This window comes from Chelonoidis abingdonii, chromosome 1, assembly GCF_003597395.2.
Source record: "Chelonoidis abingdonii isolate Lonesome George chromosome 1, CheloAbing_2.0, whole genome shotgun sequence".
NCBI classification, from domain to species: domain Eukaryota; kingdom Metazoa; phylum Chordata; order Testudines; family Testudinidae; genus Chelonoidis; species Chelonoidis abingdonii.
In genome coordinates this window covers 313331394-313345205 of record NC_133769.1, presented here as the reverse complement: position 1 = coordinate 313345205, position 13812 = coordinate 313331394, and the positions used below count along the sequence as shown (strand labels likewise).

The 13812-nt window shown below is 40.9% G+C and overlaps 1 protein-coding gene across 1 annotated transcript in view; it reads left to right on the top strand.

The window, feature by feature from the left end:
• HTR2A (5-hydroxytryptamine receptor 2A) overlaps positions 1-12784 on the top strand; it is a 44413-nt gene extending 31629 nt beyond the window's left edge. The window contains exon 3 of the mRNA XM_032762989.2: positions 8195-12784. Within this exon, the coding sequence (XP_032618880.1) occupies positions 8195-8994 (800 nt within the window). The 3' untranslated portion in view covers positions 8995-12784. The remainder of the gene's footprint in view (positions 1-8194) is intronic.
• Positions 12785-13812: the final 1028 nt, after the last annotated feature.

The window sequence follows — 13812 nt, the reverse complement described above, 5'->3', positions numbered from 1 at the left end:
TCATCCTTTACAGGGAGGGATGAAGTGGCCTGGATAGGATTAGAACCTGTGATCCCAAGATATTGCCAACCAAGAGCAAAGGGATGCTAAACCACCCCTCTCTGATTACCAACATTAAGCTGTAATTAGTGGGTGAAGAATGGGATTTGGTGCAGTGTGACAGAGGAGCAGAATGGAAGTGCAGCCCTGCTGTCTCAGGCTAGACCGGATGCTTTTGTTCTAAGCAAGAGAAATGCATTGCTGGAACTAGTTAATATAAGGCTGGCAGCATTTGGGCAGAGATGAAATCATAACATACAAGAGAGAGGTTTGTCATTACTAGAGCTGGGCAGGATTTCAGAGAAAAGATTTGGATTCATACAAAAATCCGATAAACATATAAAAAATGCTCATATAATGGTGTAACTTGTGTTGTGTAACTTGCACGTGTCCAGGAGAGAGCCAGAGCCAGACTGTGAGTGGCCCCTGTGTGGGTGTGTAAAGAAAAGTGCACAAGCAGTTTTCCCCACACATGTGCTCCCAATGCTAGCCCCAACCACAGTTGCAGACGCTGCACTCAAAGGAGGACAGAGGATACTTCCTGAGGGCATCCTGTGGGTGCCCATCACTCCAAAAGAGGCACCAGCTGGCAGAGAAGGCCAAGTGTTTTGCAGGGTGCAAATTACACCATTTCAAAAAGTGGTGCAATCTGGGCAGTGCCTGGGCACACTCAGCTGCTTGAAGGACAGATTGCACTTCCCTGAGTAACAATCACTCCCTGAGCTCCCTCCAGGCAGTGCAACTCTGCAGGGTCCCCAACGCTGGCCACAATTTGGCCCATTGCTTGAATATGTCTGAAATATGGTGATGGCCAAGATTTAGGCAGGTGATCATTTTTTTTTTAATTTGGGGTGAGCATAGGGGCAGAATTTTGCTACAGATAAAGTTTAACAAAATTTAAAAATGTTTTTATAGTATGTCAGACAGTCCTTAAATGTATGTAACAGTGCTCACACAGTATAAAAGCCAATTTAAATTAACACTGCTGCCGTGATGAACCTTGAGTTGGTGCTCCCAGATTTAAATGAGAGGGAACTGATGGCAGGGTCTTGACTTTAGAATTCACTCCATTCTCCACTCCTTTATAGCTCAGATCCGTTGATCTTTAGAACATGTGGCAAACTCCAGCTCAGATTTACTGGTACATTCCAGCTGCTTTGTGCTACGCTGGTTTTGCAAAGCAGCTGTAAACTCAAGTTTACTCGTCCAGTTATATTCGGTTTATGATTGCTGGGTGTCTGCAAAGCAACCAGAGAATACCAGTAAAACACGCCCTTTATCAATTTGTTCAGGCTTTTGGGGAGAAAGGCATGATGGTTAGTAATATTTTGAGTTGGAGTAGTTGAGATTTGATATATTGAGATAGGCTTTTTTGTTGATCTAGTTGTGCCATGTGGTTGAGGATTTATCACTTACTGCTTTTGTATGCATTATGTTCTATGGTTTGTTAAAAGCACCTAGAGTTTTGGACAGTCGCTTTTTATTTGTGTTTAAATCATAAATAAATTCCCTTAAACCGCAGGAAGTAGAATATTTAGCGTCCCTTATTTATAATACATATTCTGTTTTCAAAATATTGCCCACCCCACTCTTTGTCAGCTGGTAGTACTGGGTGAGCTTCTGCATCAGGGATTACATCTTGAGCTTTGAAACTGATTTCCCTGATCTTGAAGGTGAAGATTCAGGACGTTCCCTACGTCTTCTAAACATAAATCCACAGAGTCACCAAGAGCAAGGATATGGGAGCAAGAATATTGTAAGGAGTGAGACACTTCACGTCTGGATCATCAAGCATAAATAAATGCATTGGTCTGCATCCTACAGGATAAACTCAGTGAGTTCCTGTAATGAATTATAAAAGTTGAGTCTTTGTTATCAAATACAGATTCATGTAAAGTGTTTGGTCAGTGCTAAGTCTGGATTACTGTAATGTCAGGAAGTTATCCTTGGAGAACCCATGGTTTATACTGAATGAGGTCACCCAGTTAAGGCCCGATTCAAAATTCATCACTAGGAATCTTTCCACTGGCTTCAATGGGCTTTGGATCAGGCCCTTACTCAATGGTGTTCTTCATATGGAGCATAACACACCTGTGCTTTGTATACTGCACTGGTTGCCCATTTGTTTCTGAGGGCAAAATCCTATAAAGCTCTGGGTAAAGTCCAGTTTTATAAAGTCCTGTGTAGTTTGGCTTTTGGTGACCTTAGGGCTTGACCTTGTACCATTTAAGTCAATGGAAGTATTGCTATTAGTTTCAGTGAGTAAGATGCATCCCTAGAGATCACCTGTCCACTGGAAAACCCTTGCTAGAAGTCCCCCAGAGGGCAAGGAGCAAGATATTCTCAAAGGGGGAGCCTAAAGACTGGAATTTGCTTCGCCATTGTTTCCAAAAAGCTTAAATTTGTTGTCCTTTAGGAAATGCTGCATTTTCTATTGTTGTATCAACCAGGCAAGGTCCTAACAACTTCAACAGGACTTTATTTTTACAGAGGAATCCTCTGTACCAAGCTGCTGCTGCACCCTCTGTAACTCTCACTCCTCAACTCCTCCCCCCTCCTTCCTGTTTCTTGTCCTTTCAGACTCCCAACAGCCAGTACTCCCAGTTCTAATTACAAGCACGTCTAAACACCACACCTATCTATTTGTTCAGGCTTTTCATAGTATGCATCCTGCACAGAGTAGATTGGCGGGAGAGGGGATTATTTTTTGAGTTAACTTTTGTCAATTCTGTTTTTAATGTGTGATTGTTAACTTCTATATACACCGGGGCGGCTCCAGGCACCAGCACACCACGCACATGCCTGGGGTGGCAAGCCACAGGGGGCGCTCTGCCGGTCTCCGCAAGGGCAGCAGGCAGGTTGCCTTCAGCGGCATGCCTGCGGAGGGTCCGCTCTTACCGCGGCTTCAGCGGACCTCCCGCAGGCTGCCGTCAAATCCGCGGGACTGGGGACCTCCCGCAGGCAAGCCGCAGAAGCAGCCTGCCTGCCGTGCTTGGGACGGCAAAACACCTAGAGCCGCCCCTGATAAACACATGCATATTTTATAAATCAATCAATAAACGAATGATTAACATTTAGACCAGAGCTGTTCCTTTATGCACTCCTGAAGCATGAGTTTGGATGTCCTTTATAGTTGTATCCCAGTCAGTGTAAATGTGGATGGCATTCTTAATCATATAAACGTGTGATCCTGTTTAAAACACCTACTAAAATAATAGCCTTAGCTGTGAGTTTCACAGGTTAATTATGTATTGATTAATAAAAGGAAATGCTTTTTTAACACATTTTAAATTTGTTGAATTTACTCCCTTTGCCTAATTAGATTCTGTCATTCCACACTTTAATTAACCAGAAAGCTTGCTGTTGAGCAATGTAAGATTTCCTGTGTCTTAATATCTGGCAGTATTTCCAGCCTCTGGCAATGCAGGAAAAGAAATAACAGCACTGGGAATCAAATTTGGGGTCTCCCATACAATAGAACATAGCAGTCATTAGCCACATGGCTGGAGCATCATTTAAAGTGAAGATCAATTTTGCACAACACAGATATAACAGCTATATCTGGCAATCCCAAATCTAGATTGTGAATCTTATTTATTATATTTGGTAAGGGAGCTGCAATGGAATGGGATAACTGCAGTTAAAAACTGAAGATAGTGTCCGCTCAGTCACAGTGATGAGGTTATTTAAAAGCAAGAAATCTGAAATTAAGAAGACGTCAATTCTCCAGAAATCGCCAACAGCAAACAAAACAGATGGATAATAAAGCTCCTTACGAATCACTGAAGCAGTAAACTGTGACACTGGAAATCTGCCAGTACCTTTATCCCAGTTCTCACGAATGAATCTTTGACATTTTATGATGCCCATTTAAGGTAGCCTGGAATGACTGAATTATTTGTTCATGATGTTCTACCTTTTCACAAGTTTGTCTCTGACTTTGTATTTGAAAAAGCCTGCAGTTACGCTGAGAATTTTCAACTTTCTAGGACTATTAACCATCTTAATAGCACTCCTGCTCTTTTGAATCATTATGCTCTGTAGCAGTGCAAGGACTCTATATTCTGTCGATACCGTTTTGCATTTTATCTACACAGCTCACAGTAGTTCCTTGAATCAAATGAGAAAAAGAGAACTGCTGTTATCTATACAAGGCAGAACTGGTATGGTATTGCTCTGATTGGTGTATTTTTGTACATGCCTAAAGCCTAATAGTGAGCTGTTGAGTGCCCTCAACTCTCATTCAATTTGCCAATGAAGTCATTTGGAATTGAGAAAGCTCAGCATCTCACAATAGGTACTCAGCACCTCACACAGTTGGGGCTCTAATTATTCAAAGATCACATGTAGAATTGACTAGGCTGTGGGTCAGAAATATGTTTTGAGTTACATCCCCTGTAACTTCAGTTGGGTTGCATGGGGTTCTAGTCATACTGGTGCCTTGCTGTAAAATTGACGCTTCTTACAATAACTCAGTGTAGGTTCCTTTTGAGTTATTAGGTTTCTGCAACAATACAACAGAAATAGGGCAACACCGCAAGCCGGGCATCAAATTCTGTTCTGCACAGATAAGAGCAGCACTTTTTTTGTAACATGGTGGATGCCATCACTGTGACTCTCAGTTCTGAGCCGTGAAGATAAGTAAATAATCATAGTATTAATAGAATAAAGAGCCTTCTTGTATTACTACAGGCATTGATCATTCCAAACAATGGCATTAATGTTAATGTGTAACATTATGTTATAAATTACTATTATCAGTGTGGACTGTGGTATTGGCTAGGGGCTCAAATCACGCATCCGAGCTCCACTGTGCTAGGCACTGTACACATGTGAACTAAAGAGACGGTCCTTGCCCTAAGGAGCTCACAGTCTAAGCACAGGATGACAGACAATAGATGGACAAAAACAAACAAAAGGAGGACAACGTAACAATCAAGGCACTAACGACAGCAGACAGAGCACACTACCTGCTAGCCAAGAAGAACTTTCCCAGGAGGGGAGGGGTGAACACTAGGGCAGAATTTGTCCCAAAATACCGGACAATTCTTCTTCATCTCAGTTTTTCTACTTGAAGAAGTTGAACATAGAGACTGGGATTTTCTTTCAGAGGAGTTAGATGCACAGCTCCCATTGAAACCCAACAGCAGTTGGGTGCTTCACTCCCTCAGGGCTAGTCTACACTACCACGTGGGGTCAATCTAAGATACGCAACTTCAGCTACATGAATAGCGTAGCTGAAGTCGACGTACTTAGCTCTACTTACCGCAGTGTCTTGACTGTGGTAAATCGACAACTGACGCTCCCCTGTCAACTCCACTTGCGCTTCTCATTCTGGTGGAGTACCAGAGTCGACAGGAGAGCACTCAGCAGTCGATTTATAGACATGATAAATCAACCCCCTACTGGACTGATTGCTGCCCACTGATTCGGTGAGTAGTGTAAACAAGCCCTAGACTCCTTCAGAAAACCCAGGTTTTCTTGCCCAGTAGGGTAAGTTTGCACGTGTGAAATTGTGTGATAAATGTCTTTACATCAACAAGGATAGTAGTGATCACGCCTCTGAAACCTGGGCCCTCTTGTCACTATTTTCAAAATTGCCCTCCACTTCCTGCTGCTCTCTGAAATGCTTTTCTCAGTTGTAATCCACATTGCTTCCTCCCTTCCTTCTGGGGCTGCTCTGGAGAGTTAAGGCTGCAGCGAGGCCTTTTTCAGTTGGAGATTTAAAGCGCTCTGGCTAAGAGCTTCCAACTAGGCTAAAAATACTGAGTGATGTGCAGGGGGGAGGATAAATCTTTTGTAGGAAACTTGAGGGTAACCTCCCATGGTCTTTTTATTGAAATGCCTGCAGTTTTTGGTACAGTTCAAGTTCAAGTCAAGTCAGCCTTGGTAGGGATGATAGTAGTAATCAGAGAAGGGGTTAACTACACTTCTACCCTGATATAGTGTAACCCCATATAACACAAATTCAGATATAATGTGGTAAAGCAGCACTCTAGTGGGATGGGGCTGCGCACTCTGATGGATCAAAGCAAGTTCGATATAACGTGGTTTCACCTATAACGCAGTAAGATTTTTTGGTTCCTAGGACAGCGTTATATCGAAGTAGAGGTGTATATGGGTAATGCTGAGCACTGGGCTCCACTGGTTCACCAGCAATAAGGCGGCCTGGGATTCGTGCATCCTCCAGACCCCTAGGCCAATGGGGCTCCTTTGGAGCACTACAAGCAACTTAAATTTGCTCTCTCCCAGTAGAACCCCTGAGGAGAAAGGATAGCAGTGCAAACGTTAGCTGTCTTTCCTTGAAATATATGTTGAGTTACACTCATGTAATAAAATGCAGAGCCAAGTGGTAAACTCCATTCACCTTGGACTGCTTCACCTCCATCAAGTCCATTTGACCACAGCTCTGTAGGAGAAGCAATATTCAGTCCTGCACCAAGGACAGGTTTTGTAAAGGGGGTTGTGTGGTACAAAGACAACCAAACTGGATCTGTCAGCCAGGAAGAGAGGATGTGGCCCTACCTGGCCAAAGATCACCTCCAACCCGGCATTTGAGAGTCACAGCAAGCACAGCAAAAGTCTCCTTAGGGTCCTGTTCTCTCTCGCACCCCTCTCAACCGGGCCTCTGCAAGAGTAACTGCAGCCGATTTCTAGGATAGTTGTGACAATTTGGGGAATCTGTCTATGTACAACCTATGAATTCCAGTTTGATTTTATAAACTAACTAAAAATTCTCTGTTTTTCATTTTATAAAAATTTTAAACAGCCAAAAACAAGACAAAACAAACAAAAAAATTTGACAAGTGCAAACATGTAAAAGCCAAAAAAAGGGGGTGGTGAGGGCGGCCACATTTTTTTTTGCTTGGGGTGGCAAAAACCCTAGAACCTGCCCTGTGCTGTGAAGAAGCTGGGGCTCAGGATCCAAACTGAGCTCTGGGACCCAGTGAGGAACCCAAAATTCAAGCACCAGGCCATGCCCAGATGTCTACACAATTTTTAGCCCTGCACCTCAAACCCCTGTGAGACCAAGTCAGCTGACCCAGGCCAGGCACAGGACTTTTAGCCCTGTGTAGACACAGCCTGAGAGACTTGGAAGGAATCCAGAAGGATACTCAGAGACAATAGAAGCAGGGACAGGAGAGAGGAACAAAGGGGTATGCTTTTGTAGCAGAGGGGTCCTTTTAACTGCAAAACCAGCCACAGAAGAAGAAACCTGACTGCAGCAAGGGGAGAGAGTGAATGAGTGAGCAAGTGTCAGAGAAGCCACATGCTGGAGGGGTATCCTGGACTCCTTAGAGGACTTGACCTAAGCCCAAAGTATGCTCTAAAGTGGTGAGGAAACTAGGCAGGAAACGGTGTACAGGCATTTTATTGTTTTGTCTAGATCTGTATATTTCTTGTGCTAGCTAAAGTAAAAAACTTGATTAGTTTTTGAAACCCTTACAAAGCCTCTGGGTCTGTTTGCGTCCCATGCCCCTGAAGTGGTGAACTGTAAACTCAGAGTGCCCACAGGCCTGGCATTCTGAGAAAGTGTGTGCTTAAACTACTGGGGAGATTAGCAGATCAGCACTGGCCCTGGTGGCCTAAGCCAGCTGGGCTGTGAGGCCCTATTTCCACAAAAGGGTCCCAGACAGACAGCCTGTGCCTACAAGTTGTGCCAGGGAGGCCAGGGAAAGAGACAGTGCTGCAGCCTACTTAGACCATGGGAAGCTTAAGAGTACATTGTGTGATGGGACCCAAACCCAGCAATCTGGTGAGCGTCTGGCTCGGTGGAGCTCTACTAGGGCTGTGACAGTAGTAACACTCCAAACAGAAGCTTCTCTCCTAACTACTACATGCTGATGCTCCAAGACAAAACATACAAACAGCATTCTTTCCCTGTGCTTCCACTGTAGTCCTACCTCAAAGGGTGAGACAGGAATGGAACCAGCAGACTGTTCCACATGAGTTGGAGGCACTGGGGAGTGGTTTCTAGGTACTTTGAATTAGTTTTGGAATGTCTTTTAATCTAACCACTTTGTATCAGTTATAGGTTATGCCCAGTAACTGTATACCGCACTTCATGTTTCGTCAAATGATGTGTATTTTTTGGTATTTATTTATCATTAATGTGCATGAAATTCTCTATTTCTTTTTTCTAACCAATCTTCAGGTATCTCAATGCCAGTACCTGTGCTTGGACTACAAGATGATTCCAAAGTGTTCAAGAAAGGTAGCTGCCTGCTGGCTGATGAGAGCTTTGTCTTAATAGGCTCTTTTGTGGCGTTCTTCATTCCTTTAACCATCATGGTGGTCACCTATTTTTTAACTATAAAATCACTTCAGAAAGAAGCTACCTTATGCATTAATGACCTTGGCACAAAGACCAAGTTTGCTTCATTTAGTTTTCTCCCTCAAAGTTCTCTGTCATCAGAGAAACTCTTTCAACGCTCTTTGAACAGAGAGCTGGGGAATTCAGGAAGGAGAACTATGCAGTCAATCAGTAATGAACAAAAAGCTTCCAAGGTTCTTGGTATCGTCTTCTTTCTGTTTGTTGTGATGTGGTGCCCGTTTTTCATCACCAATGTGATGGCAGTCATTTGCAAGAAATCCTGCAATGAAGAAGTCATTGGGGGACTGCTTAATGTATTTGTCTGGATTGGCTATCTTTCTTCGGCTGTCAACCCATTAGTATACACACTGTTCAATAAAACCTACCGTTCTGCTTTCTCACGTTATATTCAGTGTCGATACAAGGAGGAGAAGAAGCCTTTACAGCTGATTTTAGTGAACACTATACCTGCTTTAGCATATAACTCCAGCCAACTCCAGCTAGCACAAATGAAGAGTTTAAAAAAAGAGGCTAAAATGATGGCCAAGGATTATTCTATGGTTACAATCGGAATACATCCTTTAGATAGTACCTCAAAGGGCAGTATTAGCCCAGTCAGTGAAAAGGTTAGCGGTGTGTGACTCTGCTAGCCTGTCAACAGCTGCCATGGCAACCAATGGTATGTACTCAGAAAACTTCATCTAACTCTGAGAAGCTTTGATAGCTTAGGAACATTAGCCCTGTCTAAGAGAACTTCACTAGCATCACATACTCATGTTATCCAGTTAATGACAAACAGAGTTAAAATGCTATCAAATGTGCATTTATTCATACAGTATTTCAGCTGTTTTAAGCACAGGCTTTATTAAACTTATTTTTTTAGTATCCTAAATAATATATTTCTTAAAGAAAAATGCTATTTATTGTATTATTATACCATGGGCTGTGAAGAAATTAATGTGTTTCTTTTCCTTCTGCAAATGAAAACAAAGCTATTGTTTGGTTTACTTGCTGGTTACCTTTGAATTAATTTGTCTTGCTACAATGTAATTTTATTATCATTAACTGAATGAGCACTTTACAGGATTTTACAGGAAAAGAAAACATCAGTTAATTTATAGATATATATTTAAAAGAAAATAAATATTAAAGAAAATGCTATGAAAACCTGTATAGATCAGCTATGTGAAAAATTTGGTGTTTTTAGGGATATTTTTCCTTTCAAATTACAATTTTGAAATGTTCTGCCATTTGTTCTGTTCTTCAAGTTAGTTCTCTTCAAAAGTAAACTAAATTTGAATGTTCCTTTGTCACTACAAATATTATTGACCTATATTTTCTATTTCATTTTACCTCTATCCTGAATGTTTCACGTGCACTGGTTTAGACTTTAAAATATACTGTTACAAAAAGCCTCTATTGAACTTGGTTCTCTACTACATTATACTGATTTTACAACAGTGTAAGTGAGGTAACAGGGTGGAAAATCAGGACCAACACCGCTAAATAATTTCAGGTTTAATCCTGTTGACATTTCTCTTTACAGCTCCTATAGGTTTCAAATATAATTAACTTCAATCGGAGTTCTGCATGAGTAAGGAGTGGGCTTTAACAGAATATCTTTCCTCATTTCTGCTTGATTAGAAAGGACATTATTATGGTATTTTCCTTGTTTTGTTTTAATGTTTCTATACTGAGAATAATTAGAAAACTGAAAAAGAAGTGTTGTTCTTTTCTTACTAGAATTTGGTTTTCCTCCATCACATATGCAAACGATTTTGCTGTTGCTAGAGGGTTGCTCAGGAATGCTGGGCTGCTTGCATTATTTGGCTACAATATTAATGAGGGATGCCTGCGCAGATCCTTACATTTTGTGGAAGCCCATTGAAAATAATGAGACTCTGCAAATGGTGTAGGATTCTACCTGCACAGATGTAATGGCAGGATAGTTGGATTATTTAAAAAAGCATCAAATATTTTATGTTGATAAAAAGGCCTAATCATGCAAACATTTACTACTAGGTGTAGCATGTATTTCCACTGAACCCAGTAGGATTCTGTGTGGGAGTAAACTTACAGCTGTTGCTACTATTTGCAAGATTGCCTCCAAATATTAGACACTTAGGGCTGGTCTACACTGGGGGGCGGGTATTAATCTAAGATACGCAACTTCAGCTACATGAATAGCGTAGCTGAAGTCGAAGTATCTTAGATCGATTTACCTCGGGTCCTCATGGCGAGGAATTGACATCCGCGGCTCCCCGTGTCGACTCCGCTACCACCACATGCTCCGGTGGAGTTCTGGAGTAGACGGGAGTGCGTTCGGGGATCCATATATCGCATCTAGATGAGACGCGATATATCAATCCCCGAAAAATCGATCGCTACCCGCCGATGCGGCGGGTAGTCTGGACGTACCCTTACATAGACTTTACAAACAGGTATAAGAAAAGCAAGGTACAGTCCAGTTTTAGAGCCAATCAGCTGAAAATAAAGGGTCACTATTTGGTCAAAAGTTATGAGCCAAACCCTAATGTCTTCATTAAGTCACTGAGTTTCACCAGCATAAGGAGTGAGTAAATACTGAATGAGGACTTTAGCATTTGGCCCCAAACCAAACTCCCTTAGATGATGAAAAATGAAACAATGTTAAAAATCTAATTTAGTGCCTATTGCGGCCTTGCACCACTTGCACAGTGGATGAGTCATAGGAGCCTTCCCTGGTGCAAAGAACAAGTCACATTTCAGTCTGCACTGAATTCAGTGCAATCATTACTCGCCACTAGTGCATACTTAGGCGATCTGAGAGCCATGGTATTTACATGAACCACAATATTTTCTGAAGCTCCTGAGTGGGTGAGTGCTTCTGCATACAATCTCCACCCTGGGCTGTGCTTTACAGACATAACTGAGCATTTAATTTCCACTGATTATACTGTTTATTTATTTTCTGTATCTTATTCAGCTTGGCCAAGAAAAGCAGACTCCCAATTTCTAGAAAATTTCATTTTCTGTCTCTAACAACAGTAGTACAATGTTGCTCAGGTTACAAACATTGCTCAGGCTGCAAACTGAAGGGAAGAAATGTTGCAGTCTAAACAAGTGATTTTAATTAATTGTTTTACATTTCATTAAAGGATGCCTATTAATGTACAGTTCTTTAAAACTTATTAAAATAAAACCTATATTTTAGACCTATGCTACCTGACAGTGTCCTTTTAATTAATTAATATAGGTAATAGAATTTACCTTTCCACTGGAAAGCAATGTACAAGACATGGAAATATGTGTGTGTGTGTATATATATATACACACACACCTCTACCTTGATATAATGCGACCTGATATAACATGAATTCAGATTTAACACAGTAAAGCAGTGCTCCAGAGGGGCGGGGCTGCACACTTAGGTGGATCAAAGCAAGTTTGATATAACACGGTTTCACCTATAATGCGGTAAGATTTTTTGGTTCCTGAGGACAGCGTTATATCAAGGTAGAGGTATATATACACATACACATATGCACACACACACACTTGATTTTTAATGTCATTAGCTCTCAGTTGTTTATGCAGGGAGAACAACAGCTTTAGCCCAAGAAGCCTCTTTAAACAAAGATGATGGAATGCATAACAGACAAAGATGAATGTCTGTGGCTCTTCATAAATATCTTTGACAATTTGATTGCTACAGTACCTGATCCTGTAGCCTTACTCTGGCAACATTCCCGTAGACTTCAATGAGCTTTACCTGAATAAGGACCACCCCCCTCTACTTTGCAGTAATAGATTTGCGAGACAGTTAATAAATAGATATCAACTAAGAGATAAATTTTATTGTTGGTAGTCATCAGGGTTTAGCAATTTCAAAACCAGAATTTATAGCGCCCTGCTGATATCTGGCCACTGTTTGAACTGAAATACAATACTGCTTACTAGGGCTGGTGGGGGAAAATTATTCCACTTCATGAAAAAAATTGAGATTTTGACATTTGTTTTGGTTCCACATCAGAGAAAAATGAGACCTTGTGGCATTTTTTGTGAAAAAAAAAAATCAGACCCCACCCCAGGTTAACTCAGCTGCTAGGGCTCTCATCTGGGATGTCGGAGACCCAATTTAAAGTTTCTGTCCTCTGAATCAGCAGGCTGTTGGGCTGTTGGCTATTCTGGGGTGGGGTCTCTCTCCCTCTCTCTCTCTCTCTTCCACCCTGGATCTGAGAAACATTTACAGCAGGGGTCAGCAACCTTTCAGAAGTGGTGTGCCGAGTCTTCATTTATTCACTCTAACTTAAGGTTTCGTGTCTCTTTCTAGAAGTCTATAATAAATAACTAAACTATTGTTTTATGTAAAGTAAATAAGGTTTCAAAATATTTAAGAGGCTTTATTTAAAATTAAATTTAAAATTCAGAGCCCACCGGACTGGTGGCCAGGACCCAGGCAGCCTCGTGTGCTGCCTTCGGCACCTGTGCCATAGGTTGCCTACCCATGATTTACAGTCTAACAGCATTTTTTATGGAAAAAACCTTTCATCTAAAATGTTTCAACCGGCCTTTGCTGTTTATAACTTTTCAACAGCATCGGAAAAATGTCCAGTGACTTTAAGCTTCTGTTATAGAATATTTTCTTAGTTTGTGGCTACTGTGCACATTTTTATATACAGTAGGGCAAAAAATCCTCCATTTCCATCCCATTCATGCAATTGCGTACTGTATGTAATTGGTGCCTAATGGTAAGATGCATTCTATTTTGAATACATAACATATATGTTTATGTAAATACATACAAGAGAAAAATATTTGTTGTATTTTGAAAACTTTAAATGTGAAATTGTGCTCTAATGTTTAATTGTTTTCTTAAATCCCTCTGCTAGCCAAGCAGATTAAAGCACTCAAATGCCATCAGTTCCTTTATAAGCTGGAAGTTTGTCTTAAGTTATTGGGGGGGTTGTTTGTTTGTTTTGGTTAAGGAACTTTATGACCTTAATAAACACATGGAAATTATGATCATTCTACCTTTCCAATGAATGTATTTCTCTACAACAAAAATGTATTTTGTTTAGATGAGCAATATATATCTAACCGTAAATCTCTCAGTTCTAGCAACAAGCTACTTACAATATTAATCAGCCTATCAAATTCATTTGACTCAGGGGAGTGTTACAAAGGTAAGATTACTAAGTGCCATAATAAACTACAATATAAGGGCAGTTCACATATACATAAATTTTACTTCAACTGCATGACCACAGCACCATCTCTTGGTACTTTTTTAAAGTGACTATTATCATAAGAAGAAATCAAAATGTGTTGTCTCATTTAATGCTTTGTTTTCCTGCTATTTGCATAAAATAAACAACTTCCTAAAACATTAAACTGTTAATTGTTCTGTACAGTACATATGATTTTATTAACAACTGTAATGTGTGTTAAAGTAGGATGGTTATTAATATAGTGCCCTC